Below are 23,983 nucleotides of genomic sequence, written 5' to 3' on the forward strand. Positions count from 1 at the left end.
AGTACATGGTTATATATTTTAGTTGTGAGTCCATCTAGTTGTGGCACGTAGGATGCTGCCTCAACATGGCCTAACCAGTGGTGCCATGTCTGCGCCCAGGATCCGAACCAGGAAACCCTGGGCCGGGGAAGCAGAGCACACGACCTTAACCACTGGGCCACCGGCCAGCCCCCAAACTTCCTGAGTAATTTTTAGTAAAGGAAAAGGCGAGAACTATTTCTATAATGGGTCACCCACTTCATTTCATCCATCCCCCACTGGTGCTGCCCCGCAGCTGCAAAAGACCTTGAAGATTTGAGGGGAGGGACACAAACGGAAACAAGAGCTGCCCTGCTATGGGTACAGCTGCAGGGTCCTGGCTGTCTGGGGCAGGAGGGCTCGCGGTGGGCTGCTGTGCCTTCTCGGCACTGCACACCGGCCCCCCACTCCTCCGACTGGAGGCCCCCACAGGGCCACCACTGACTGGCTGAGTGACCTGGAGCCTCAGGTCCTCATGAATAAATGGGGACAGTAATCCCGCCCTGAAGGGGGGGGCCATTGTGGAGAGAATGAGGGATATGGGGTGTGATGGAGTCTGGGACACCTTGGTCCACACCCCACTGCCCCCGCACTGGGAGCTCCTGGAGGGCGGGGGTGGGGGGCGTTGAGTTGAGGAGCTGCAGCTCCTGCAGAAAGAGCAGGAAGTAGAGAACCCCACTGGGACCACCCAGAGAGCAAAGGTCCCCACAGGAATGGGGCCCAACTTCTTACCTGCTCCTCAGCAGGGCTGAGGCGTGGGGTCCTGACGGGGGCATGTGGCACCCCAGCCTGGCGGCCCCGGTTCTCGGGTAGAGGCCACAGGGGCAGGCCGGAGCACAGTGCCTGGAGACTGGACATGTCTAGCGGAGGCTGAGATGGAGGTTAGCTCTGTGGGGAGGCCAGGAAGAGACTGGGCAGTCAAGGTCCAGGTGGGCGGGGACCTCCCACCCCAGGGCCACCTCCTCCAGCCCCTCATTGGGCCCAGGGCCTGCAGAAGGTCACAGGGTCACTGGCTCTAGGCTGGCAGCCTGAGGTGTTGACTTGGGGGGGGGTGCAGGCTTCATGCAGGGGAGGCGGCCAGGTGGAGGCCCATTTGTCCTCTTGGTGGGGTGTTGGCTTTGAGGGGCTGCTGTGTTCTCTAGGACGCAACTTTGGAGAGCTGGCGGGGCTCCAGTGTTGGGGTTTGCTCTGGCCGTGGAGGCGGGGAGTTACACAGGAGGTGATGTTGGGGTTTGGGTCTTGAAGAGGAGCCGTGTGATACTGAACCTGGCCCAGAGGTCGGGCTCTGTGCAGAAAGCACGCAGTGTCCCCTGTGCCACTTCTCCCTTGGCCTGGAGCCCACTCAGCAACAGGTGTATCCTTGTTGGCTCCCACTGAGGTGCACATTGCTCCGCCCCCCCAGAGATGGCTCTCATCCTCAGTCCCATCAACAATCTTCCAGAAAGTACTTCCCTTTAGCCCTGTTCTACAGATAGGGCACGGAGGCCCAGGTCTCACACACACAGCCAGGAAGTGGCTGGAGTCCATCCTGGCTGTCCGCGGAAGCAACCCACCTGGGTGTGAACCAGCGCAGCTCCTGACCAGCCCTGTGGCCTTGGGACCCATCCCAATACACACAAGTGGGTGGTAATTAACCCATCAGGCTGCGGAGACGCAAATTGGTTGTGTAAGCGCCAGCGCAGCGCCTGCGCGGAAAGGTGGAAAGAGCAGCCACCCCTTTCCCGTGTTACCGCTGCCGAGCCAGCCACGTGACCCAGTCCACACTGTCCTCTTGTCGGCCTGTGGGGCTCACTGTCCCATTTTACGGTTGTGGAGACCGACGTTGAGAGAGATGAGGGGGCTTGCCCGAGGCCACGCAGCTAGTGGAGCTGGGATTTGAACCCTGGGAACCCAGAAGTCCGGCTCTAGCCACCCTCCGGGCTGCTCTTGTTCTCACTGCGGGAGAACAGTGAGGACACGAGCGAGGCGGGCGCCCCTCCCCAGCGGCGGCTGCTGACGGCTGAGCGCCCAGCGCCCTCGTGCTTGCGCTCTGGCGCTCACGCACTCACTCCATCCTCCAGCACCGTCGACCGGGCACCTTCCCACGCCAGGCCCTGTTGTAGGCCCCGGGACGGGAGTCCTGGCTGCAGACCCGGATCCCCCACCCCCGCCCTCCGGGCCTACACTGCATGCAGCCTTGTCTACCAGCGGCCAGCGCCTGCATCTTTCTGCTCCAGGGCTGCTCCAGGTGACCCGGTGCCTGCGCTTCTGGCTCAGAGGCGCTGGGAGGGCTGGAGAATCGACAGCCCCCTCCCCACCTGCCCGGGAGCAGCCCTCGGCCAGCAACAGATGGGGGCTGGGGGATAAGTACCTGCTTCCTCGCCCCTTGTCAGCGGTGGGGGTGGGCCGTAACTCTGGGCAGTGTTCTACTCTGTCTCCAGAGTCCCCAGTAGGGCTGGGCTGAGCCGCCCCTGGTGGGTATCGCACCCCCCCCCCAACCTCGGCGGGCCGCTTTCCCTCCCCCGCCCCCTCCCCGCTCCCAGAACAGACAGCCCTCAACAAACTGCCTGGACTGAAGCCTCTCAGGATTTGCTTCTGGGGGCGCCTTCTCATCTCACTGCTCAAAAGAAGACAGAAACCTGACAGGTCTTGTAAAATCTCTTTCTTTTTAAATGTTTGCAGCCAATTCAAATTATTTGTTAAACATGGTACTGAACAAGGTGGGTGGCTTGTATCGATGCCAGTGTCCTGGCTGAGATATTTACCATAGTTTTGTGAGATGTTACCACTGGGACAACAGGGCACGTAGGGTTTCTCTGTATTATTTCTTTCACATGAATCTACAAGTATCCCAAAATAAAGTTTAATTTTTAAAAAATTGTACAAGCTATTTTAAAAAAAGAGAATCTCACAGTTGTTAAATATGGTAGACTGGTAGGTTCAAACTCTGGCTATATCACTCAGTGGCTGTGTGTGCTTGGGTGAGTAACTTAGTCTCTCTGTGCCTCAGTTTCCTCAGCTGTGAAATGAAAGTAATATATGCAAACATACATACACATGTACACACATATATACAGACATAGAGAGAGATCTGGGCATGAACTATTTCTGAAGGACACACGAGGGCCTGGGAGAGATGAGGAAGAAAGAAACTTCACTGTAAGTCTCTGGTGCTTTTGACATTGTCAGTGTACTAAATGCCATGGAATTGTATACTTTAAAATGATTAATTTTATGTTATGCGAATTTGACCTCAATAAAAAAAACTCTGGTGTTTCTGAATTTTGATCCATGAACAAGCAAAGTGAATAAAATTTAAAAACTAAGGAGTAAAGGAAGGCAGCTGGGGGGCCGGCCCGGTGGCCGAGTGGTTAAAGTTTCCTGCGCTCCACTTCAGCGGCCTGGAGTTCGTGAGTTTGGATCCCAGATACAGACCTACTCCACTCATCAGCCATGCTGTGGAGGCACCCCACATACAAAGCAGAGGAAGACTGGCACAGAGGTTAGCTCAGGGCCAATCTTCCTCAAGCAAAATAAAGAGGATTGGTAATGGATTTTAGCTCAGGGTGAATCTTCCTCACACACAGAAAATACATAAATAAAAAAGAAAGGTGGGCAGGAACTGCAAGCCAAGCCCTGTCTCACAATGTGCGCCTCCTGGGGCCTCAGCCCTGGGGCTCCTGCTGCTGGACAGGGCCTGTCACTTTTCAGCCAGCAAGTGTCTGCCTTAGTTTCTCTGGTGGTCGCCCCCTAGCTAGTGGCTGCTGCTGTCCTGGCCACTCTCTCCTCCTAGCACCGCTTGGTAACCAGCAGCACACAGCCCAGCCCTGCCCAACTGGCACTCCCAATCCAGGCCACACTAGACCCCAATCTCTGCCATGTCACCAGCATGTCCAGCTGACCTTCCTAAGCCAGGCAGTACTGTTGTCCCTTGGATCATCAGCCTGCTCCCACCTTCCCGTCCTTCCCCTCCTGTCACTCTGCCACCCTGGGCACCAGATACCTTCCCTGAGCTGCCCTGACCCCTCTACCTTCAAAACATAGCCTGGACCCTGGGACCACCACACCCTGGTCCACGCCCAGCACCTCCCCCAGAGACAGCACCAGCCTGTTTTCCGGTCCCCGCCGCCCACAGCCTACCAGCGACACAGCTGTGGCCGGTGCTGAGAGGAGCCCACACGCAGCCAGGATGCACTGGGGACAGGGACCCCTGTCTGCCTCTCTGCCTCCTCCACTTCTCCCATCCACTCTCATCCACCCCAGAGCCTCCTTGCTGGTCCTTGTTCAAGGAGTGCATGTTCACGCCTGTGATGGTTTAAAAACATGCTGGCAAATCTTGCTTCTCCAAGTGAGGCTGGGGTGTGGCCCCACCTCCTGAGCCTGCCCAGCCTTATCAGTTTTCGGGTAACCAACAGAACGTGGTCGGGGTTCCGTGGGAGCAGTCCAAGTGCCCTGGGACCCCAGGCTGGGGCGTGCCATGTGGAGGTGCTCAGGGCAACCTCCCTGCTGAGCTCCCCAGTGGGAGGGAGCCGCAGGAACGGCCAACCTGGGCCAGCCTCCAGATAGCCAGTCCCAGCTGCCGTCTGACAGCAGCAGGAGGCACTCAGTGGGAAGCACCCAACTGAGCCCCTTCCCCAATTCCTGACCCACAAAATTGTAAGCAAAATTTAAATGGCTGTTTTAACCTGCTAAATTTTAGGAAAATTTGCTACTTAGCCGCAGCCCCAGAACATCACCTCAGGACCTTGCACGGTTGCCCCTCTGCCTGGAAGGCGCCTCTCCCATATCCCAGCATGGCTCCCCTCACTGGATTCACACCTCTGCTCAGGTGTCACCTCCTCCCAGGCCTCCCCCACCACCCTTGTTATAGGCAACGCACCCTTCACATCTGTTCATCCGCTTCATTCTCTTCACAGCACCAGCTACACTGTCCCCATGGGATACACTTACCCCTGGTTTCTGTGCCTCCCCATCTACGACGTAAACCCACGAGGGCAGAGAGCATCTCTCCTGTCCTCCCCCTGGGGCCTCAGCACAGGTGGGTATTCAGGACCGGCTGAATGAATGAATGAACAAGTGAACCAATGCCTGTGAGCCCCTGAGAGAGGGCAGAGGCTGCAGAGGGCGTCTGCTCAGGGGACTACTGAGGCCCCAGGGCTCTGGAGAGGCATATTCACCCTCCCACCAGAAGACCCAACAGTGGGGCCACCCATGGGCCCCCAGGGACCAGGTCTCCAGGGACTTTTCCGGACACGGATGGGTTGAGATGTTGTTCTCAATTGTGGCCACCAGGTGGCAGCCCAGGAGGCCAAGACTCAGGCCCTAAGGAGGCCAGGGGCTGGGACTCCCTACAGAGAACCCTGCTGCCTGGGCGGCTCAGGAAGGCAGGTGTAGATGAGATTTGGGCTGGCTGGTGGTGTGGATGACCCGGAATCTCTGGGGCCTCGGCCCAGAGCAGCAGCAGCCCTGCCTGTGGGCCAGTCCGGGGGTGAGCTGGACGCTCCCCAAGGCTCTCTGTCCAGGTCACTTGGAAAGCCATAATAAGGAGCTTCTGGTTTGATATGTGGGCTGGGTTTCCCACCCCTCTGCCATTTGACTCCTATCATCACCATTTGGAGACAGCTCTTTAAATCAGCAAAACTATTGTTTAATTAATATTCTTCCTTAAATATACCTTTAAAACAAATCAATGTAACAGGAAGGAATTTTTACACCACCACTGTAACAGAAACCAGAGTCACTTGCCAGAAACAGGCAGTAACTGTAAAAATAGTTAATCACTAATATCAAGTCTTAGATGGCACTCACTGAGTGCCAGCCGCTTCCAAACAGCTCCTGCATCTCATTTAGTTCTCACAACATGATGAGGTATGTCCTAGTGATGTGGATTAAGGCTGCCCCAGGTAGAGAAGCCCAAGGTGACCTGGCCTACATGCCAAACTATATGACCCGGTGGATTTTTATGGTATGAATTAGGGCTGCCCCAGGGAGAGAAGCCCAGGGCATCCTCACCTACATGCCAATCTATATGACCAGATTCATATCTAAAGGTATATGACCGCACAATAACCAGACCCCACCTGCACTGAAATCACTTAATGACTTTTTACATCATCTTTTCTTTTACCAGTAAAAATAAGTCACATACCCATGCCTTATAAAATTAGCCCTAACCCTCAACTCAGGGCAGCAGCACGAGCTCTGACTGCCCATGGGTCCTGTCCCCATGCAGCAGCAGCAACAGCTCTTCACTGCCCATGGGTCCTGTCCCCATGCCTGCAGCTCTTCACTGCCCATGGGTCCTGTCCCCATGCTATTCTGTACTATTCTCTAAATAAAAGAGCACTACTGCCAGACCTTGAGAGTCCGAGAAATCTTTCTTTTGACTCCTCGGCTCACCAACCCCGCATCACTAGCACCACCCCACTGTATGGGAAACTGAGGCACAGAGAGGTTAGGTGACTGTCCTGATCTCACACAGCCAGTAAATGGCACCCGCAGGGTTTGGAGTCACTAGATTTTTCAAGCGCAGTTAAAAAACTGGAATTTACTGCAACACCCTTCCCTACCTGCTCATGCTGCTAAGTGTGGGCTAAGCACACACACGCACACGCACACAGCACCAGCTGTACCCTTGGGTTCCCGGCTAGCCTGACTTCTGGGCAGCAAGATGCTGGAGCCAGACCTGGTCTCGCCACCCCAAGGGCTAGCTGGATGTCTTTCTCTCTCAAGCCTTGATTTTACTCTCATCCCCTCACACACAGGAGTCCTCAGCAAGTTCTGAGTGCTCACCTGGAGTCTGGAGGCTGAGCAGGTGAGGCACAACTGTCCTGATGCCCAGAGGGTGGTGACCTGAGACCTCTCCTATGGAGGGAGGCTGGCCGGAAGCGGCATGAGCCAGGATTCACGCAGGACCTGGAGACACCCACGGAAAGCAAGGCTACGGGGTGGGCTTGGGCAAGGAAGGGGCACCCTTAGGCCTGGTACTTGGGATGGGGCCCTGGGAGAGTCGCATATAGGGGGCTGCTCTCCCATACCCGCCCTTGGGCCCTTAGCATATAAGGCAACAAAAAGGCAAGGGGACACGGCGCTCCTCTGGTCCCCCACCCTCCACCGTGACAAGGCTTCTTGGTCTTGGCTGGAGGATGGCACCCCAGGGCAAACTGCAGGAGGCGGAGCCTCACCCGCGACAGGGCTGCCTTCACATGGTCTCCACCCTTCGCGCCCTGGACCTCTGCCCTGCTTCATCGGCAGGGGGGCCTGGACACTGGACCCGGCCCTCGGACCCGCCCTCGCCCGCTCCCCAGGCCCCAGCGGTCTGCCCCGCCCCCACCTCCCCGCGGGCAGCGCCCTCGCACCCCCGCGCCGCGCGGTTGGTCCGCGCCGCCGGCCGGGCGGGCGGGCCCTGGGGCGAGCCGGGTCGGTCCCTTGGCCCCGCGGCCGGCGACAGCAGCCTGGCGGCCGGGCCAGCATGGGGAGGCGCTGCTGGCGGCGGCGCGCGCTGGCGGCCGCGTGTCTGGGCGCCGCGCTCCTGCTCCTGGGCGCCGCGCCCCGCGCCCTGCGCCCGGGTGAGTGCCCGCCGGGCCCCGGGGGTCGCCCTACCCCCCGGCGGCCTGGCCCCTCGACGTGTTGGGGGCACCTGCTGTCTCCTCCTGGGCTGGGGGATAGGGCTGGGTGGGCCCAGAAAGCCTCCCGTTCCTGCCCAGCTCCCAGGAGCGGTGACCGTTCGGGCCTCACAGCGTTTGCCTGGGGCCGAGGGTCAGGGGTGGGCGGCGAGGGCATCGGGCCCAGTGGCGAAGGCAGCCTCATTTACCGCGCCCCCACCCCACCGCCCCCCGAGCGCCCGAAGCCCCTCCCCGTAAACCGTATGCGCGGGCGTGGGGAAGCTTGACGCTGCTGGGTCCGGACCGTGATCCCCCCGTGCGGGTGGCTCTCTGCCTGGAGGGCGCTGCTCCGCCCTGAAGTTCCCGCCAGAAGGACTGGGGCTCCTTCGCACCTACTTCATGGTCTAGTTGGGGAAACTGAGGCAGCCAGTCAGGACTCTGCCTTGCGGCGTACCTGCTCAGGGCCAGGCATGTGCTGAGCCTTCACTTACGGCATCTCCCCATTTCACATAGGAGGAAGCTAAGGTCAGAGAGGCCGAGGGACAGGTGTAGATGTCTAACTTGAGTGCGCAGGCAGTGGCCTGTTCTCCTGACCTCTGGCTGTTAGCCTCTCCCCGGTTTGGGGGGGGGAGGGATCTGCACTCTCCTCCCCCGCCCCCTGTGGGCTCTTCGGGAATCCTCGGGGTCCCATCTTTGGAGCCTGAAGACACAGTCCCAGGGAGTAAGGAAGCACACGCAGGATGGCCAGGGACCCCGGGGCAGTGGGGCTGGGTGGCCCAAGAAATGAGGCTGAGGAGGCTGTTCTTGGGGTGGCACTCACCCACCCACCTGGGTCTTGTTCGTGAGTGAGGGTCATCCTACAGCCTTACCTGCGGGTGACTGTTCCCTCCGCTCTGAGAGCCTCAGTACTCCCATCTATCAAATGGGCAGCTCAGGGCCTTCCTGACACGCTTCTGGGAGGTGAAGTTATGCAAGAGCAGACAGGAGGGGCTGACCCTGAGCCTCAGGGCGGCAGGGCTCCCTCCTTCCCGGGGAGGGCTGCCTTCTCCTGCCCTGCCTCCAGCTCCTCTTGGCTGCCTCTGGGCTGGAAGCCAGGGTTTGGTTTGGATCCAGGTGAGCAGGGCTTGGGGAAGCCTCCTCAGTCACCCTGTCACTCACATCGTCCCCTCCACCTCTGGGCACAGACGCCCAGACCTGGACGCCTCCCCAAGCCCACAAGAGAGAGCCGCGGTCACTCTTCCACCTTCTGTGTTGGGAAGTGGCTGGCTGGCCATCTGAGGGCGGAGCTCCCAGTTCGTGGTGGGTGCTCCCAGGTCTTAGCTGAGCAGTGTCCCCCGGCACAGTGTGGGCTGTGGTGCTGGTGTCTATGGCCGTGACAGTCTCTGTCTGCACAGTCATTCATAGACGAATGTTTGCCAGGCCCTGGGATGGGGCAGCACATGGTGGCCCGCAGCCCCGGGGCTCAGCCACTGGTGTGGGGGGACAGAACCCCAGCGCGCCTGGGCCCCGGCAGGGGGCGAGTGTGCTCAGGGAGGATCGGTGGAGGTGTGGGCATGTTTGGGTGGCTGCCTGTGAGGCGAGTGTGTGTCTCCGAGGCTCTGGGGGAGAAAGTGTCATCTCCCCCCAACCTGCTCCACCCAGTGTTGAGAGGAGATAAAAATCAAGGCATTGCTCTCCTGTGCTGAGTTCCCTCCCATGGCCCTCTCTCTCCTGCAGACCCAGAAGAGCAGGTGTTCGGGTGGCTCACATTGCCCTCCCCAGCCTTTGCCCAGGCCGTGCCCTGCCTCAGGGATACCCTTGGCCATGACCCTCCCAGCCAGCAGGCTTGTCTCACCATGTCTGGTCTGGCAGACCCTTCTGGACCCCTGCTTCTGCTCTCCTTAGGCTGGGCTGGGCCTCTTCTCTGAGCTCCCATAGTGCAGCCCCTTTTGCCTCCCAGAGTCCCTTTCTGCTCCTGCTAGGCCCTCAGACCTTTCCCCATGGCCTCTTTGCAGCCATCACAGCTTTGTGGGTGACTTTGGATAAGCAAGGGTTACCTACCCGACCTACCTTGCTGGCTCTTCTCCCTCCCAAGCCAGAGAGGGTGTGTTAACAGGGTCCCTGCAGCACAGGCTGCATGTCTGGAGGAGAGATGGCTGGGTGGAAAGGCCTCTTGCCAGCTATCCCGCCGGAGGTGGATCTTGCTCCAAGGCCTCTGGAAATGGCGTCAGTGGGGCTTCGGCAGCTCTGAGTGTGTCCTGCAGCTGCGGCCTGAGTTGGAAGGGTTGAAGCATGTGGTTCATGGCCTCTAAGGGCCTTTGGCCTGGGAATGGGCCTCCAGAGCCCAGAAGGAATTTCAGCCTCTCTGAATTCCAGGTGGGCGGGTCGGGCACTGTCCCCTCCTCCAAAGCAGAAGGTGTTGCCACAAATTGGGCAGGGGACCCGTGAATGGCTGTCAGCTCAGGCCTGGGGCTCCTGCTGCCCCTTTCCTAGTGGGGAGGTCTGGAGCAGCCCGCCCCAGCACCTTCCGGCCCCCAGGACTCCACCAACGCTAACCTAGTGCCCAGGGCCCTGGGGATGAGGAAGATGCAGGGGGAAGGCGGGACAGCTGCCCAGGACGCTGCTGGCCTCAGCACCCCCCTCGCCCCAGGGTCCCAGTGGCAGGTGCACTGTCACACCTGGCCCCTTCCACCTTTGCTTCCTCTGTGTCCCTGCCTGGGTGACTGTGCTGCTGTGGGACACCATCGACCAGGGATTCGCTGGGCGCCTGCTTGTGCGAGGCGTCTATCTGGGACAGGGAACAACACTGACTAATGTCCCTGTCCTCACCGAGCCAGCATGTCCAATATTAAAAACCCGAGTCTCCATCTGCACCCTCCGCCCCGAGTGGCACACCCAGGGAGAGCCGTGACGCCGCTACCCTAGATCGCCCGGCTGGCCCACAGGGGCCTTCTTGGGGGTGCTGGACCATCCCCAGCTCGTTCTGACCCTCCATCCCCTGCCTGGGTTCCCAGGGGCTGAGCATCTTTCCTGACATTGGAAGTCATGGGTGTTTCTCCTCGAGCCAGGCTGGGCCTCTTTCCACTTCCAGGGGACCCTGGGGCTGGTGGTGGGAAGGGAAGGTCTGGAATGACGTTGGGTGGGGGTTGAGGAGGGCCTGTTCCAGAGGAGCCCCCCTACCCCACTCCTGGATCGCCGTCCTCCTCTTCCTCTAGGCCACATCCCTTCCCTTAGGGCCCAGGGCTTCTGTCCAGGGTCCGAGGGTGATGTGTGCTAACAGAGACCTTCTCCCCACCTAACCCTTCCTGGAGAGTCTCCAGGGGTAAGACCCAGGAAGCCCAGGTGGGCCCTGGCCCCCTCTCCCTGCTCTGCCACCACAGCACCTGGGGGCACAGGCTGCATAGACAGTCATGGCCCCTATGCAGTGTACAGTGTGGCGGCCCTGTGAGCATCCAGCGTTTTTAGTGAAATATTAGTATTTTGGTCCTATGCAGAAGGCCCAGTGACTAGTGGGGAGCTAAGCTGCCAGGGCTGAGGCAGGCTGAGGGGGACTCAGATAGGCCCTTGGAGGGCTCAGCAGGGCTCCTCAGTGCAGAGGTCACGGCCATCGCAGGAGCAGCCAGAGGAGGCCTGGGTAGGCTGATTGTTCCCCAGCTGCCCTGTGTCCACTGCCTCCCACTCAGCCCCTGCAGGCCCCCCGTCTGTAGGCTCTCCTTCAGCACCCCTGCCAGTGGGGCCCCAGTGCCTGACTCTGCACATCCTGACTCCTTCCCCAATCCCAGCCCCTGGTCCCTCTCAGGCAAGTGAGGAATCAGAGATTGGGAGCCCCAAGACAATAGTGTCCCAGCAAGGACAGTCCAACTCAGACCCACTTAAGCCAGATGTTGCTGCCTTCAGGCACAGATGGATCCAGAAGCTCAAACCATGTCTCCAGCTCTAGGTTTGGACTTTCTCTATGGTGGCTTCACTCTCAGCTCCCCCTCAGCAGAAAGGGGTGGCTCCTTTCCCAGTAGTTCCAGCCAGAGTTCCAAGGATGCATCTCATTGGCCTGGACTGGGTCGCATGGTGCCCACACAGAGCCAGTTGCTGTGGCATAAAGGGATGGACTGCTCTGACTGGCCTGGCCTGCTCACATGCCTATCCCAGCAGCTGTGGGCAGAGGGCAGCCTATCTGAACCACATGGACCAAATGTAGGCAGTTTGCTCCTGGAGGGAAGTCAGGTGGGCTGGCAAAAGGAGACGGAGTGGCTGGTGGGAGCCAAATCAATAGGAGCTCGCCACACTGCTGTCTGTTCTCAGGTCCTGCCTGAGTGTCTGGAGCTCAGAGGCACCTTCCGGGCCTCCAGAGAATCCCGCGAGAAGAGGTAAGCTGGCAAGAGCGATGGCTCGCCACAGCAGTGATTTTGTAGAGGAAAAGCTAAGACCAGGAGAAAGGAATCGCCTTGCTCAAGGTCATCCAGCTGGGAAGTGTAGGGGCCAGGATTTAAACCCTAGTTTAAATCCAAAACCCTTATGCTTTCTACTCTACAGGGTGGAGTTATTTGAGTTGGGCTTTGAAGGTGGCATAGGAGTTTACCAGGTGGGAAAATGAGGAAAGGGAATTGCAGAGAGAGGGAATGGCACAGACAAAAGCAGGGGAAAGTGAAATGGCCTGGTGTGTTAAGGGATGTGCTGTGGGCAGAGCTCAGGAGTTATGAGAGGGAGTGGTGGGGTGGAAGCCAGAAAGGTATTCTAAGTTGGGGCCCAGTCTTAAGTGGCCTTGAATGGCAGGCCAGGAGTTAGGGTGCTCTCCCTATAGTCATCGGTCTTTAAGTAAATATCCACTGGCACTAGTGAGGTACAGCGTTTATAGGGAAACAGGAGAGTCCCCTGCCTTGCAGAGCTGCCCTTGCAGAGGGCAGCCAGGTGTCACCCACACAGAGATGATTTCAGCAGTAATAACCTCCGTGAACACAGGAAAAGGAGAGACTGGGAGAGATCCCAGTGTGGAACCTGTTCATTGGAGAGGCCCTCTGTCCGCAGGGGACATTTGAGTTGAGATCTGAACAAGAAGAAGTTTCTATGCCAGAGGGTAAAGATTCCTGGAGGAGCGTCCCGGGCAGAAGGAGCAGTCAGTGCAAAGGCCCTGAGGTAGGAGTACACTTAGTGTGCTCAGTGATCTGCAGGAAGGCCCGTGTGGCTGAAGCTGAGTGAGGACGCAGGGAAGCGGGGAGCTGTGCCCAGAGGGGCCCTGGGGAGGAACTGGGATTTGTTGTTAGCCGGTGGGAAGCCACTGGGTTTTAAGATCACCAGGTGGAGCGAGTAGAAATAAGAAGCCTGGCGAGGAGAGGCTGGGACTGCCCTGGGCAGAGTGGATGGGGCTTGCCCCGGGCTGGCTCCCGTGGAGGAGTGGGCGCTCCTGATGGTTCTGGAGGCAGGGCTGAGGGGACTCTACCCAAGAATGGCCCGGTCAGATCAGGGTTCCGTTCCAGATGGTTTGTGGAGGTCAGTGAGTAGAATCTGAATTTTAAATACAAGTGGAGAGAGCTCTATTTCCTCCAAAAAAAAAAAGGTGGTATTGTTGTTTACTTGTGAAAGGCTGGTCAACATGTCCCTCCCCAGGCCTGATCGCTGGAGGGAATGTCCCTGACCTGGGGCACACAGGTCACTCCAGAAGGCCAGGTCACGGCAGGGACTGAATGGGGCGGGCTCCCAGCGCAGGCTCGCTGCGGGCGGCGCTGGCTGGGCCTGGCAGCTCCGCGTCTGGTCTTGCAACACTATGTCCAGCTAGAACTCATTAACCAGAACTCGTGTGTCGGAATCTCTGCTCATGGAACAGGGGATCACCAAACAGCGTTCCCCCCAAAGTGGTGAAGCACAGGTTGTCCGCTGAGCGACTTGTGCCCTCCCTTGCCAGGGGGCCAAGACTTTCCTTGGAGTGGGCATGCCTAGGACGATCTGTTGGGTGTCTCTATTTTGTTTCCCTGTGTGGCACATCACCGACTGGCCTGTGGGTGCCGGGAGGATGGGTGGAGTGGGTGCCCAGAGGCAGGACAGCAAGGCTGCATTCATGCTGTCGTCTGGGGTCAGGTCCTGTTTCTGGCCCTTACTTGCTGTGAGGCCTCTGGCACATGTCTTTGCCTCTCTGAGCCTGTTTCCCCATCTCTAAATGGGGATAATGACAGTTTCTACGTGGCAGGACTAAGTGTGTCAGTGTGCTCAAAGCACGGAGCCAGGCGCTGGAATTTGGGGGCCTGGCTGTGTCCCAGGCTCGTCCTGCACTGGTCCCCCACCAGGCCAAAGCCCTGCCCCCTTTCCGACTGCAGTGCTCCCCAGGGCTGCGGGCCCACAGGCAGGAGGCACCACAGGGTGCCGGGTTGGGGCCCACTGGGCTGGGCCAGTGCCTGCCCGCCCATCTGGGGCTCCGTGCTTCTGTGGCCTGGGCCCCCGTGGGCATGGGCCTTGGGCTCTCCCAGACTGCAGGCAGCTCATCCCCCACTGTATCCCTCCCCTCAAACCCGGCTGGTCTGCTTCGAGCTATTTCCAAAGTCCGCTGTTTCACTACTGTTATCTCTGTCTGCCTCTCCTGCTCCAGCCTCGGTCCCTGTCATGGTGTGCAGCTGTCTGTCTGTCTGTCTGTGTCTTTGGCAACCCCCCAGTCCCTCCCACCCTCCCTCCCACCAGCCTCTCCCCTTTTCTCCCCCTCTGTCTCTGTTTCCTTTTCCAAAGCAGGACCACCTCCCCCCCCCCGGCAGTTTTGCCTGTGGCTGCTCTGGGCTGGCCCAGGCCCCTCCCTGGGCATGAGAATGGGGCCTGCCCACCTGGCTCTCCCTGGCCTGTCTGTTCCACAGCGCCCTTGGCAGGAGACCTGGGACCTGGAGCCTAACGGAGGGCTGGGGGCAGAGGACATAGGCCAAGAAGGGCTCGGGGTGATGGGAGTGAAGGTTGGAGGATGCCTCAGTGTGGCCAGAGTGGGGGCTGGGCCCCGGGATCCTCCGGGCGCTCCTCTTCTCACCCTCCTAGACCTGTCTGTCCTCATCTGGGGCCGGCCTGCCCATCCCGCCAGACTGTGGGTTGCTCTGACCTGGGTGGTGGGCAGGGGTGGGGCCGGGTGAGGGCGGCCAGCCCTGTAATCACTGGCCACAGCTATTCTGGTGTGCCTTCCCTCTCGTCCTCCGCCCACTGGCCCCTGGGGTCTGGTATGGGACCCACTTTCCTGCCGGCTGTGGTCTGGCCAGGAAATGAGAGGCCCTACGCAAGGGCTGGTGTTTCCGGAAGGCTGGGCGCCTCCGAGCCGTGGGGCCCTGGGGTAGAGACGGGCCTGGGTTTGCTTCAGTGTCACTGGGGACTCCTCCCGCCCCCATGGTGGGCACCAGCCCTTCCTCAATCCCCAGGGGGGGCCCTGAGGGGATGTGGTCACCGGGTGACCTCGGAGCCTCCACCTTCCCAGGCTGCCCTGCTCCCGGCCGTGAGCGGTGCTGGGCTACAGGGCGGCCAGCAGCTCCTGGCGGCTGCTGCTGCACTTAGGCCAGTGATGGTGGCCAGACTCCCTGGCTCCCAGGCTGGGGCCTCCCCACACTTCAAAGGGCCAGCCAACATTGCTGCCCTCTCCTGTCAGCTTATTTTCTGATGACAGTTATGTCCCAGGGACACCATGTCCAGCTGCCACGAAGGCCACCGTGGTTCCCACAGAGCTCCCTGGGTCCGAGTTTGGAGACAGAGGTTCAAGTCCAGGACCACTGACGAACCCCAAGACACAAGCAGGCCCTGCGCCCCCAGGGCCTCAGCCTCCTCCATATGCCCCCGTCCCAGGAGAGCCCTGCTCTTGTCTGGGTGATAATGGAGTGGGAGGGTCCCTGAGGCTGCCAGAGGTGTGGCAGGGGAAACTGGGTGGGGCTTCAGGTGCACACAGAGGGTCTGGAGGCCAGGGCAAGGCCAGTCTGGCTGCCGTTCGTTCATTCACTCATTGAACCGACCTCTGTTTATGGAGCACAGCCGTGTGCACCCTGCTCTACCCATCAGGCATTGCTCTGGGGCCGCTGTTCTCCAAGCGCGCTCCCCACCAGCGGCCTCAGCATCACCTGGGACTGTTGGAAATGCAGATTCTCGGGCCCCACTCCAGACATCCTGGGCCAGAACCTCTGGGTGTGGGGCTGGGTAATCTGTGTTTTAAGAGGCCCCCGTGCACACAAAAGTTCCAGAACCACTGTTCATGGTCAATTTGCCAACAAATCCGCTCTTCAAATTTTCCAAGTTTATTTGTGGGCCACAAACTTGTCTTAAGGAAAACTCTTGAATCTTCAACGAATATATTCTTTTTGGCAGCATTTTAAAGATTCTTCATTTTGTTGAAAGCCAACGGTCACGGAAACATTCTTTTTTCTTATGAATATATTCATTTCTCATATGTTCCTGAATCCTTGAAGATATTCTTATGAATATTCAATACTCTTATGAATTCAAGAATATATTAAGATAGTCGTGGGAGCCGGCCTGGTAGCATAGTGGTTAAGTTTGTGCGCTCCGCTTTGGCGGCCTGGGGTTCACAGGTTCAGATTCGAGGCGCGGATCTAGCACCGCTCATCAAGCCACGCTGTGGCAACGTCCCATAAAATAGGAGAAGACTGGCTCAGATGTTAGCTCAGCAACAGTCTTCCTCACACACACACACAAAAGATAGCCATTGCATGTATTTAAATTGGCAAACTAGATTTGTATAAAATGTTCTTGGATATATTCTGTTTTATGATCAATATTTTTATTTGTTTTGAGAGAGAATTCTCATTCCATAAAATTCCCTTTTTAAAAGTGTACAATTCAGTAGCTTTTAGCATATTCAAAAGTTGTGCTGTGTCACCGCTGTATAATTCCAGGACATTAGCCAGTAGCAGTCACTCCCCATTCCCCAGTGCCCCCCCCTCCCCGCCCCTGGCAATCACTAATCTACTTTGTGTCTCTATGGATTTGCCTATTCTGGACATTTATGTAGATGGAATCAAACAATATGTGGCCTTTTGTGTCTGGTTTCTTTCACTTATATAATGTTACAAGGTTCAGTCACGTTGTAGCATGTATCAGTACTTCATTCCTTTTCATGGCTGAATAATATTCCATTGTACGGCTATGCCAGATAGTCTTTATCTTTTCATCAGTTGATGGACATTTGGGTTGTTTCCACTTTTTGGTTATTATAAATAATGCTGACAGGAACATTTATGCATAGGTTTTTGTGTGAACATGTTTTCAGTTCTCCTGGGCATATAACCTAGGAGTGGAGTTGCTGGATCATATGATAATTCTGTGATTAACTTTTTTTTCAATTTTTTTATTGTGGCAAAATACACATAACACAAAGCTTACCATCTTAGTCATTTTTAATTGTATAGTCAAGTAGTAGCAAATCCATTCATAGTGCAGCCATCACCACCATCCATCACCATAACTTCTCATCTTCTAAAACTAAAACCCTGAACCCATTAAACACTGAGTCCTCATTCCGCCCTCCCCCAGCCCTGGCAAGCACCATTCTGCCTTCTGTCCCTATAAATCTGACTACTCTAGGGAACTCACATAGTGAGATCATACAGTATTTGTCTTTTTGTGACTGGCTTATTTCACTTAGCATAATGTCCTCAAGATTCATCCATGTTGTAGCATGTGTCGGAATTTCCTTTCTTTTTGAGGCTGAATAATATTTCATTGTCTGAATAGACCACATTTTGCTCATCTGTTCATCCACTGGTGGACACTTGGGTTGCTTCCATGACTTAGGTATTGTGAATAATGCTGCTATGAACATGGGTGTACAAATATCTTTTTGAGACCCTGCTTTCAATTCCTTTGGGTATATACCCTGAAATGGAATTGCTGCATTATACAGTAATTCTAGGTTTAATTTTTTGAGGAGCCTCTGTACTGTTTTCCACAGCAGCTGCACCATCTTACATTCCCACCAAAACTGCACAAGGGTTTCAATTTCTCCACATCTTCACCAACACTTGTTTTCTAGTTTTTTTGACAGTAGCCATAATAATGGGTGTGAGATAATATCTCATTGTAATTTTGATTTGCATTTCCCTAACGATTAGTGATGTTGAATATCTTTTCCTGTGCTTATTGGCCATCTGTATATCTTCTTTGGAGAAATATCCATCCAAGTCCTTTGCCCATTTTTGAATTGGGGTTTGTTTTTCTGTTGTTGAGTTTTAGGAGTTCTCTGTATTTTCCTTATCAGATACATGATATGCAAATATTTTATCCCATTCTGTGGGTTACCTTTTTACTCTATGGATAGTGTCTTTTGATGCACAATTTTAAAAAATTTTCGTGAGTCCAATTTATCTATTTTTTCCTTTGTTACCTGTGCCTTTGGTCACATCCAAGAAATCACTGCCAAATCCAATGTTATGAAGCTTTTGTTGTATGTTTTCTTCTAAGAATTTTATTGTTTTTACTACAATGAGGTATCGCCTCCCTCTGGTCAGAATGGCTATAATTAACAAGACAGGAAACAACAAATGTTGGAGAGGATGTGGAGAGAAGGGAACCGTTGTATACTGCTGGTGGGAGTGCAAACTGGTGCAGCCACTCTGGAAAGCAGTATGGAGTATCCTCAGAAAATTAAGAATAGATCTACCATATGATCCAGCTATCCCACTGCTGGGTATTTATCCAAAGAACTTGAAAACGCAAAGGCATAAAGATACTTGCACCCCTATGTTCATTGCAGCATTATACACAGTAGCCAAGACTTGGAAGCAACCTAGGTGCCCATCAAGGGATGAATGGATAAAGAAGATGTGGTATTTATACACAATGGAATACTACTCAGCCATAAGAAATGATGAAATCCGGCCATTCATGACAACATGGATGGACCTTGAGGGTATTATGCTGAGTGAAATAAGTCAGAGTGAGAAAGTCAAATACCGTGTGATCTCACTCATAAGTAGAAGATAAAAACAACGACAAACAAATACATAGCATTGGAGATTGGATTGGTGGTTACCATATGGGAAGTTGGGGAGGGCAAAAGGGGTGATTAGGCTCACATGTGAGGTGACGGACTATAATTAGTTTTTGGGTGGTGAACATGATGTAATCTACACAGAATTCGAAATCTATTATGATGTACATCCAAAAGCTATATAAGTTATAATCCAATGTTACTGCAATTAAAAATAAATAAATAACATAAAATAAAAGAATTTTTATTGTTTTTAGTATTACATTTAGGTCTTTGATCCATTTCAAGTTAATTTTTTTTGTATATGGTGTGAGGTAAGGGTCCAACCTCATCATTTTGCATGTGATTATTCAGTTTTCCCAGCACCATTTGTTGGAAAGACTGTCCTTCCCCATTGAATGGTCTTGGCACTGTGGTCAAAAATCATTTGACCTTGTATATAAGGGTTTATCTCTGGGCTCTCTATTTTATTCCATTGGTATACACGTTTGTCTTTATGCCAGTCCCACACTGTTTTGTTTACTGTAGCTTTGTAGTAAGTATTGAAATCAGGAAGTGTGAGTTGTCCAGTTTTGGTCTTTTTTAAGAATGTTTTGGCTATTTGAGGTCCATTGAGATTCCATATGAATTTTAGGATGGGATTTTCTACTTCTGCAAAATGTCACTGGGACTTTTTGTAGGGATTCCATTGACCCTGTAAATTGTTTTGAGTAGTATTGACATTTTAATAATATTAAGTGTTCCAATCCACAAATACAGAATGTGTTTCCATTTATTTATATCTTCTTTAATTTCTTTCAACAATGTTTTCTAGTTTTAATTGCACCAGTCTTTCGTCTCCTTGGTTAAGTTAATTTCTAGGTATTTCCCTCTTTTTGATGGTATTATAAATGGAATTGTTTTTGTAATTTCCTTTCCAGATTGTTCATGTTTGTGTATGGATATGCAACTGATTTTTGCGTGTTGGCTCTGTATCCTGCTACTTTGGGGAACTCATGCATTAGATCTAACAGTTGTTTGTGTGGAATCTTTAGGGTTTTCTACATATAAGGTCATATTATCTGCAAACAGAGGTAATTCTAATTCTTCCTTTCCAGTTTGGATGCCTTTTATTTGTTTTTCTTGCCTAATTGCTCTGACTAGAACTTCCGGTACTATGTTGAATAGAAGTGGTGAAAGTGAGTGTTCTTGCTTTATACCTGATCATACAGGAAAAGCTTTCAGTCTTTCACCATTGAGTATGATGTTTATTGTAGGTTTTTCATATACAGCTTATATTATGTTGAGGTATTTTCCTTCTGTTCCTTGTTTTTTGAGTGTTTATATCGTGAAAGCATGTTGAATTTTGTCAAGTGCTTTTTGGGCATCAGTTGAGATGATCATGTGGGGTTTTTTTCTTTCATTCCGTTAATGTGGTATATTACACTAATTTATCTTCATATGTTGAAACATCTTTGCCTTCCAGGAATAAATCCCACTTTGGTCATGGTGAGTAATCCTTTTAATATGCTGCTAAATTTGGTTTTCTAGAATTTTGTGGAAGATTTTTGCATATTGATTCATACAAGATACTGGTTTGTAGTTTTATTTTCTCGTAGTGTCTTTCTCTGGCTTTTTAAAAAACCAGGTTTATGCTGACCATACAGAACGAGTTAGGAAATGTTCCCTCCTCTTCAAATTTTGGAAAAGTTTGAGAAAGATTAGTATTAGTTCTTCTTTAAATGTTTGATAGAATTCACCAGTGAACCGTCAGGTCCAGGGCTCTTATTTGTCAGGAGATTTTGATCATTCATTCCATCTCCTTACCGGTCATAGGTCTGTCAGATTGTCTATTTCTTCATGATCTAACGTTGGTCGTTCTTGTGTTTCTAGGAATTTGTCCATTTCATCTAGTTATCCAGTGTGCTGGCATACACTTGTTCACTGTGCTCTCTTATAATCCTTTTTATTTCTGTAGAGTCCCTAGTAATGCCCCCACTTTCATTTCTTCTCCCTCCTTCTGTTCTTAGTCCATCTAGCTAAACTTTGTCAATTTTGTTGATCTTTTCAAAGAACTTTTGGTTTCATTAATTTTCCCTATTTTTCTATTCTTTATTTCATTTCTCTCTTCTCTAATCTTTATTATTTCCTTCCTTCTGCTAGCTTTGGTTTAGTTTTTTCTTCTTTTTCTAGCTCCTTCAGTTGTAAAGTTAGGTTGTTGATTTGAGATGTTCCTTGTTTTTTTAATGTGTTTATACCTCTGGATTTCCCCCTTAGCCTCCACTTCTGCTGTGTCCTATAAGTTTGTGTATGTTGTGTTTTCATTTTCATTTATCTCCCAGTATTTTCTGATTTTCCTTGTGATGTATTCTTAGATCCAGTGGTTGTTTAAAACTGTGTTCTTTAATTTCCACAAATTTGTGAATTTTCTAGTTTTCCTCATTATTGATTTCTAGCTTCATCCTGTTGTGGTCAGAGAAGAGATTTTATATATCTATATTTTTAAATCTATTGAGGATTAATTTGTGGCCTAATATATAATCTATCCTGGAAAATGTCCCACGTGTAGTAGACAAGAATGTAACTGCTGCTGTTGTTGGAGAGAGTGTTCTGTATAAGTCTGTTTGATCTGGTTGGTCTGTTGTGTTGTTTAACTCCTCTATTTCTTTACTCATCTTCTGTCTGGTTGTTAGTACTACCCCTTATTGTGAGTGGTGTACTGAAGTCTCTAACTATTATTGTAGAACTTTATATTTCTCTCTTCTATTCTCTTAGTTTAAAAAAATCATTTTATGAGGTCATAATGGCTTAGAACACTGAAATTTCAGGTGTAAATTATTATATATCAGTTTCGGTATAGACTGCATGATGCTCACCACCAATAGTTTAGTTTTTATCCGTCACCATACCTATGTGCCCCTTTACCCCTTTCGCCCATCCTCCCGACCCCCTTCTCCTCTGATAACCGTTAAGCTGTTCTCTTTGTCCATGTGTTTGTTTATCTTCCACATATGAGTGAAATCATAGGTATTTGTCTTTCTTTGTCCGGCTTATTTGGCTTAACAAGGACCTCAGGGTCCATCCATGTTGTTGCAAATAGGATGACTTTATCCTTTTTATGGCTGAGTAGTATTCCATTGTATATATATATATACCACATCTTCTTTATCCAGTCATGAGTTGATGGGCCCTTGGGTTGCTTCCACATTTTGGCTATTGTGAATAATGCTACAATGAACACAGGGGTGCATAAATCTCTTTGTATTGTTGATTTCATGTTCTTTGGATAAATACCCAGTAGTGGGATAGCTGGATCATATGGTATTTCTATTTTCAATTTTTCAAGAAATCTTCATAGTCTTTTCCATAGTGGCTGCACCAGTTTGCATTCCTACCAGCAGTGTATGAGGGTTCCCTTTTCTTCATGTACTCTCCAACCTTTGTTATTTCTTGTCTTGGTGATTGTAGCTATTCTAACAGGTGTAAGGTGATATCTCATTGTAGTTTTGATTTGCATTTCCCTAATGATTACTGATATCAAACATCTTTTCATGTGCCTGTTGGCCATCTGTATATCTTCTTTGGAGAAATGTCTCTTCATATCCTCTGCCCATTTTTTGATCAGGTTGTTTGTTTTTTTGTTGTTGAGTTGTATGAGTTCTTTATAAATTTTGGAAATAAACCCCTTGTCAGATATATGATTTGCAAATATTTTCTCCAAGTTGGTGGGTTGTCTTTTTGTTTTGTTCATGGTTTCCTTGCCTCGCAGAAGCTTTTTAGTCTGATGTAGTCCCATTTGTTTATCTTTTCTTTTGTTTCCTTTGCCTGAGTAGACAGGGTATTTGAAAAGATGCTGCTAAGACTGATGTCAAAGAGTGTACTGCCTATATTTTCTTAGGAGTTTTATGGCTTCAGATCTTGCATTCAAATCTTTAATCCAATTTGAGTTAATTTTTATGTATGGTGTAAGATAATGGCATACTTTCATTCTTTTGAATGTGGCTGTCCAGTTTTCCTGACAATATTTATTTATTTATTTGAGGAAGATTAGCCCTGAGGTAACATCCGCCACCAATCCTCCTTTTTTTTTTTTTTTTTTTTGCTGAGGAATATTGGCCCTGAGCTAATATCTGTGTCCATCTTCCTCTGCTTTATATGTGTGACACCTGCCACAGCATGGCTTGATAAGTGGTGTATAGGTCTGTGACTAAGATCTGAACTGGTGAACCCAGGCTGATGACACAGAGTGCGTGAACCTAACTGCTATGCCACCCAGACAGCCCCATCCCAGCACCATTTATTGAAGAGACCTTCCTTTCTCCATTGTATGTTCTTAGGTCTGTGTCAAAGATTAGCTGCCCATAGATGTGTGGTTTTATTTCTGGGCTTTCAATTCTGTTCCACTGATCTGTGTGCCTGTTTTTGTGCCAGTACCCTACTGTTTTGATCACTATAGCTTTGTAGTATATTTTGAAGTTAGGGATTGTGATGCCCCCAGCTTTGTTCTTTTTTCTCAGGATTTGCTTTGGCTATTTGGGGTCTTTTCTTCCATATAAATTTTAGGATTCTTTGTTCTGTTTCCAGGAAGAATGTCATTGGGATTCTGATGGGGATTGCATTGAATCTGTAGATTGCTTTAGGTAGTGTGGGCATTTTAACTATGTTCATTCTTCCAATCCATGAGCACAGAGTATCTTTCCATTTCTTTATGTTTTCTTTCAATAATGTCTTATAGGTTTTGGTGTATAGTTTTTTCACTTCCTTGGTTAAATTTATTCTTAGATATTTTACTCTTTTTTTGTGATTGTAACTGGGATTGTATTCTTTTTTTTTTTTTTTTTTTATTAAAGATTTTATTTTTTTCCTTTTTCTCCCCAAAGCCCCCCGGTACATAGTTGTGTATTCTTCGTTGTGGGTTCCTCTAGTTGTGGCATGTGGGACGCTGCCTCAGCGTGGTCTGACGAGCAGTGCCATGTCCGCGCCCAGGATTCGAACCGACGAAACACTGGGCCGCCTGCAGCGGAGCGCACAAACTTAACCACTCGGCTACGGGGCCAGCCCCTGGGATTGTATTCTTGACTTCTCTTTCTGCTACTTCATTATTAGTGTATAGAAATGCAACTGATTTTTGTAAGTTGATTTTGTACTTTAAATCTTTGCTGTAGTTGTTGATTATTTCAAATAGTTTTCTGATGGATTCTTTAGGGTTTTCTATATATAGAATCATGTCAGCTGCAAATAGCCAGAGTGTCATTTCTTCTTTTCCAATTTGGACTCCTTTTATTTCTTTTTCTTGGCTAATTCCTCTGGCCAAAACCTTCAGTACTATATTGAGTAGGAGTGATGAGAGTGGACATCCTTGTCTTGTTCCTGTTCTCAGAAGGATGGCTTTTAGTTTTTCAGTTAAATATGATGTTGGCTGTAGGTTTGTCATATATGCCCTTTATTACATTGAGGTTCTTTCCTTCTATATCCGTTG

General features: G+C 51.7%; 2 protein-coding genes across 7 annotated transcripts in view; one reads left to right on the forward strand and one right to left on the reverse strand.

Annotated features, from left to right (window-relative positions):
- Positions 1-8,609, reverse strand: part of UROC1 (urocanate hydratase 1) — a 48,971-nt gene extending 40,362 nt beyond the window's left edge. The window contains exons 1-3 of one of the 5 annotated variants that reach the window (XM_044754967.2): positions 8,471-8,609; positions 6,790-6,912; positions 751-906 (exon numbers count right to left, since the gene is read on the reverse strand). In XM_044754967.2, coding sequence (XP_044610902.1) covers positions 751-876 — 126 coding nt within the window. In that variant the 5' untranslated portion in view covers positions 877-906; positions 6,790-6,912; positions 8,471-8,609. The remainder of the gene's footprint in view (positions 1-750; positions 907-6,789; positions 6,913-8,470) is intronic. The other 4 variants (XM_070492726.1, XM_014846092.3, XM_070492727.1 and 1 more) reach the window with 4 other exon arrangements.
- The window catches only part of CHST13 (carbohydrate sulfotransferase 13), a 33,767-nt gene continuing 17,124 nt past the window's right edge, over positions 7,341-23,983 (forward strand). Inside the window, exon 1 of one of the 2 annotated variants that reach the window (XM_070492728.1) lies at positions 7,341-7,565. In XM_070492728.1, coding sequence (XP_070348829.1) covers positions 7,469-7,565 — 97 coding nt within the window. In that variant the 5' untranslated portion in view covers positions 7,341-7,468. The remainder of the gene's footprint in view (positions 7,566-23,983) is intronic. The other variant, XM_044755184.2, reaches the window with a different exon arrangement.

The sequence above is a fragment of the Equus asinus genome, chromosome 21 (genome assembly GCF_041296235.1).
Source record: "Equus asinus isolate D_3611 breed Donkey chromosome 21, EquAss-T2T_v2, whole genome shotgun sequence".
Lineage (NCBI taxonomy): Eukaryota > Metazoa > Chordata > Mammalia > Perissodactyla > Equidae > Equus > Equus asinus.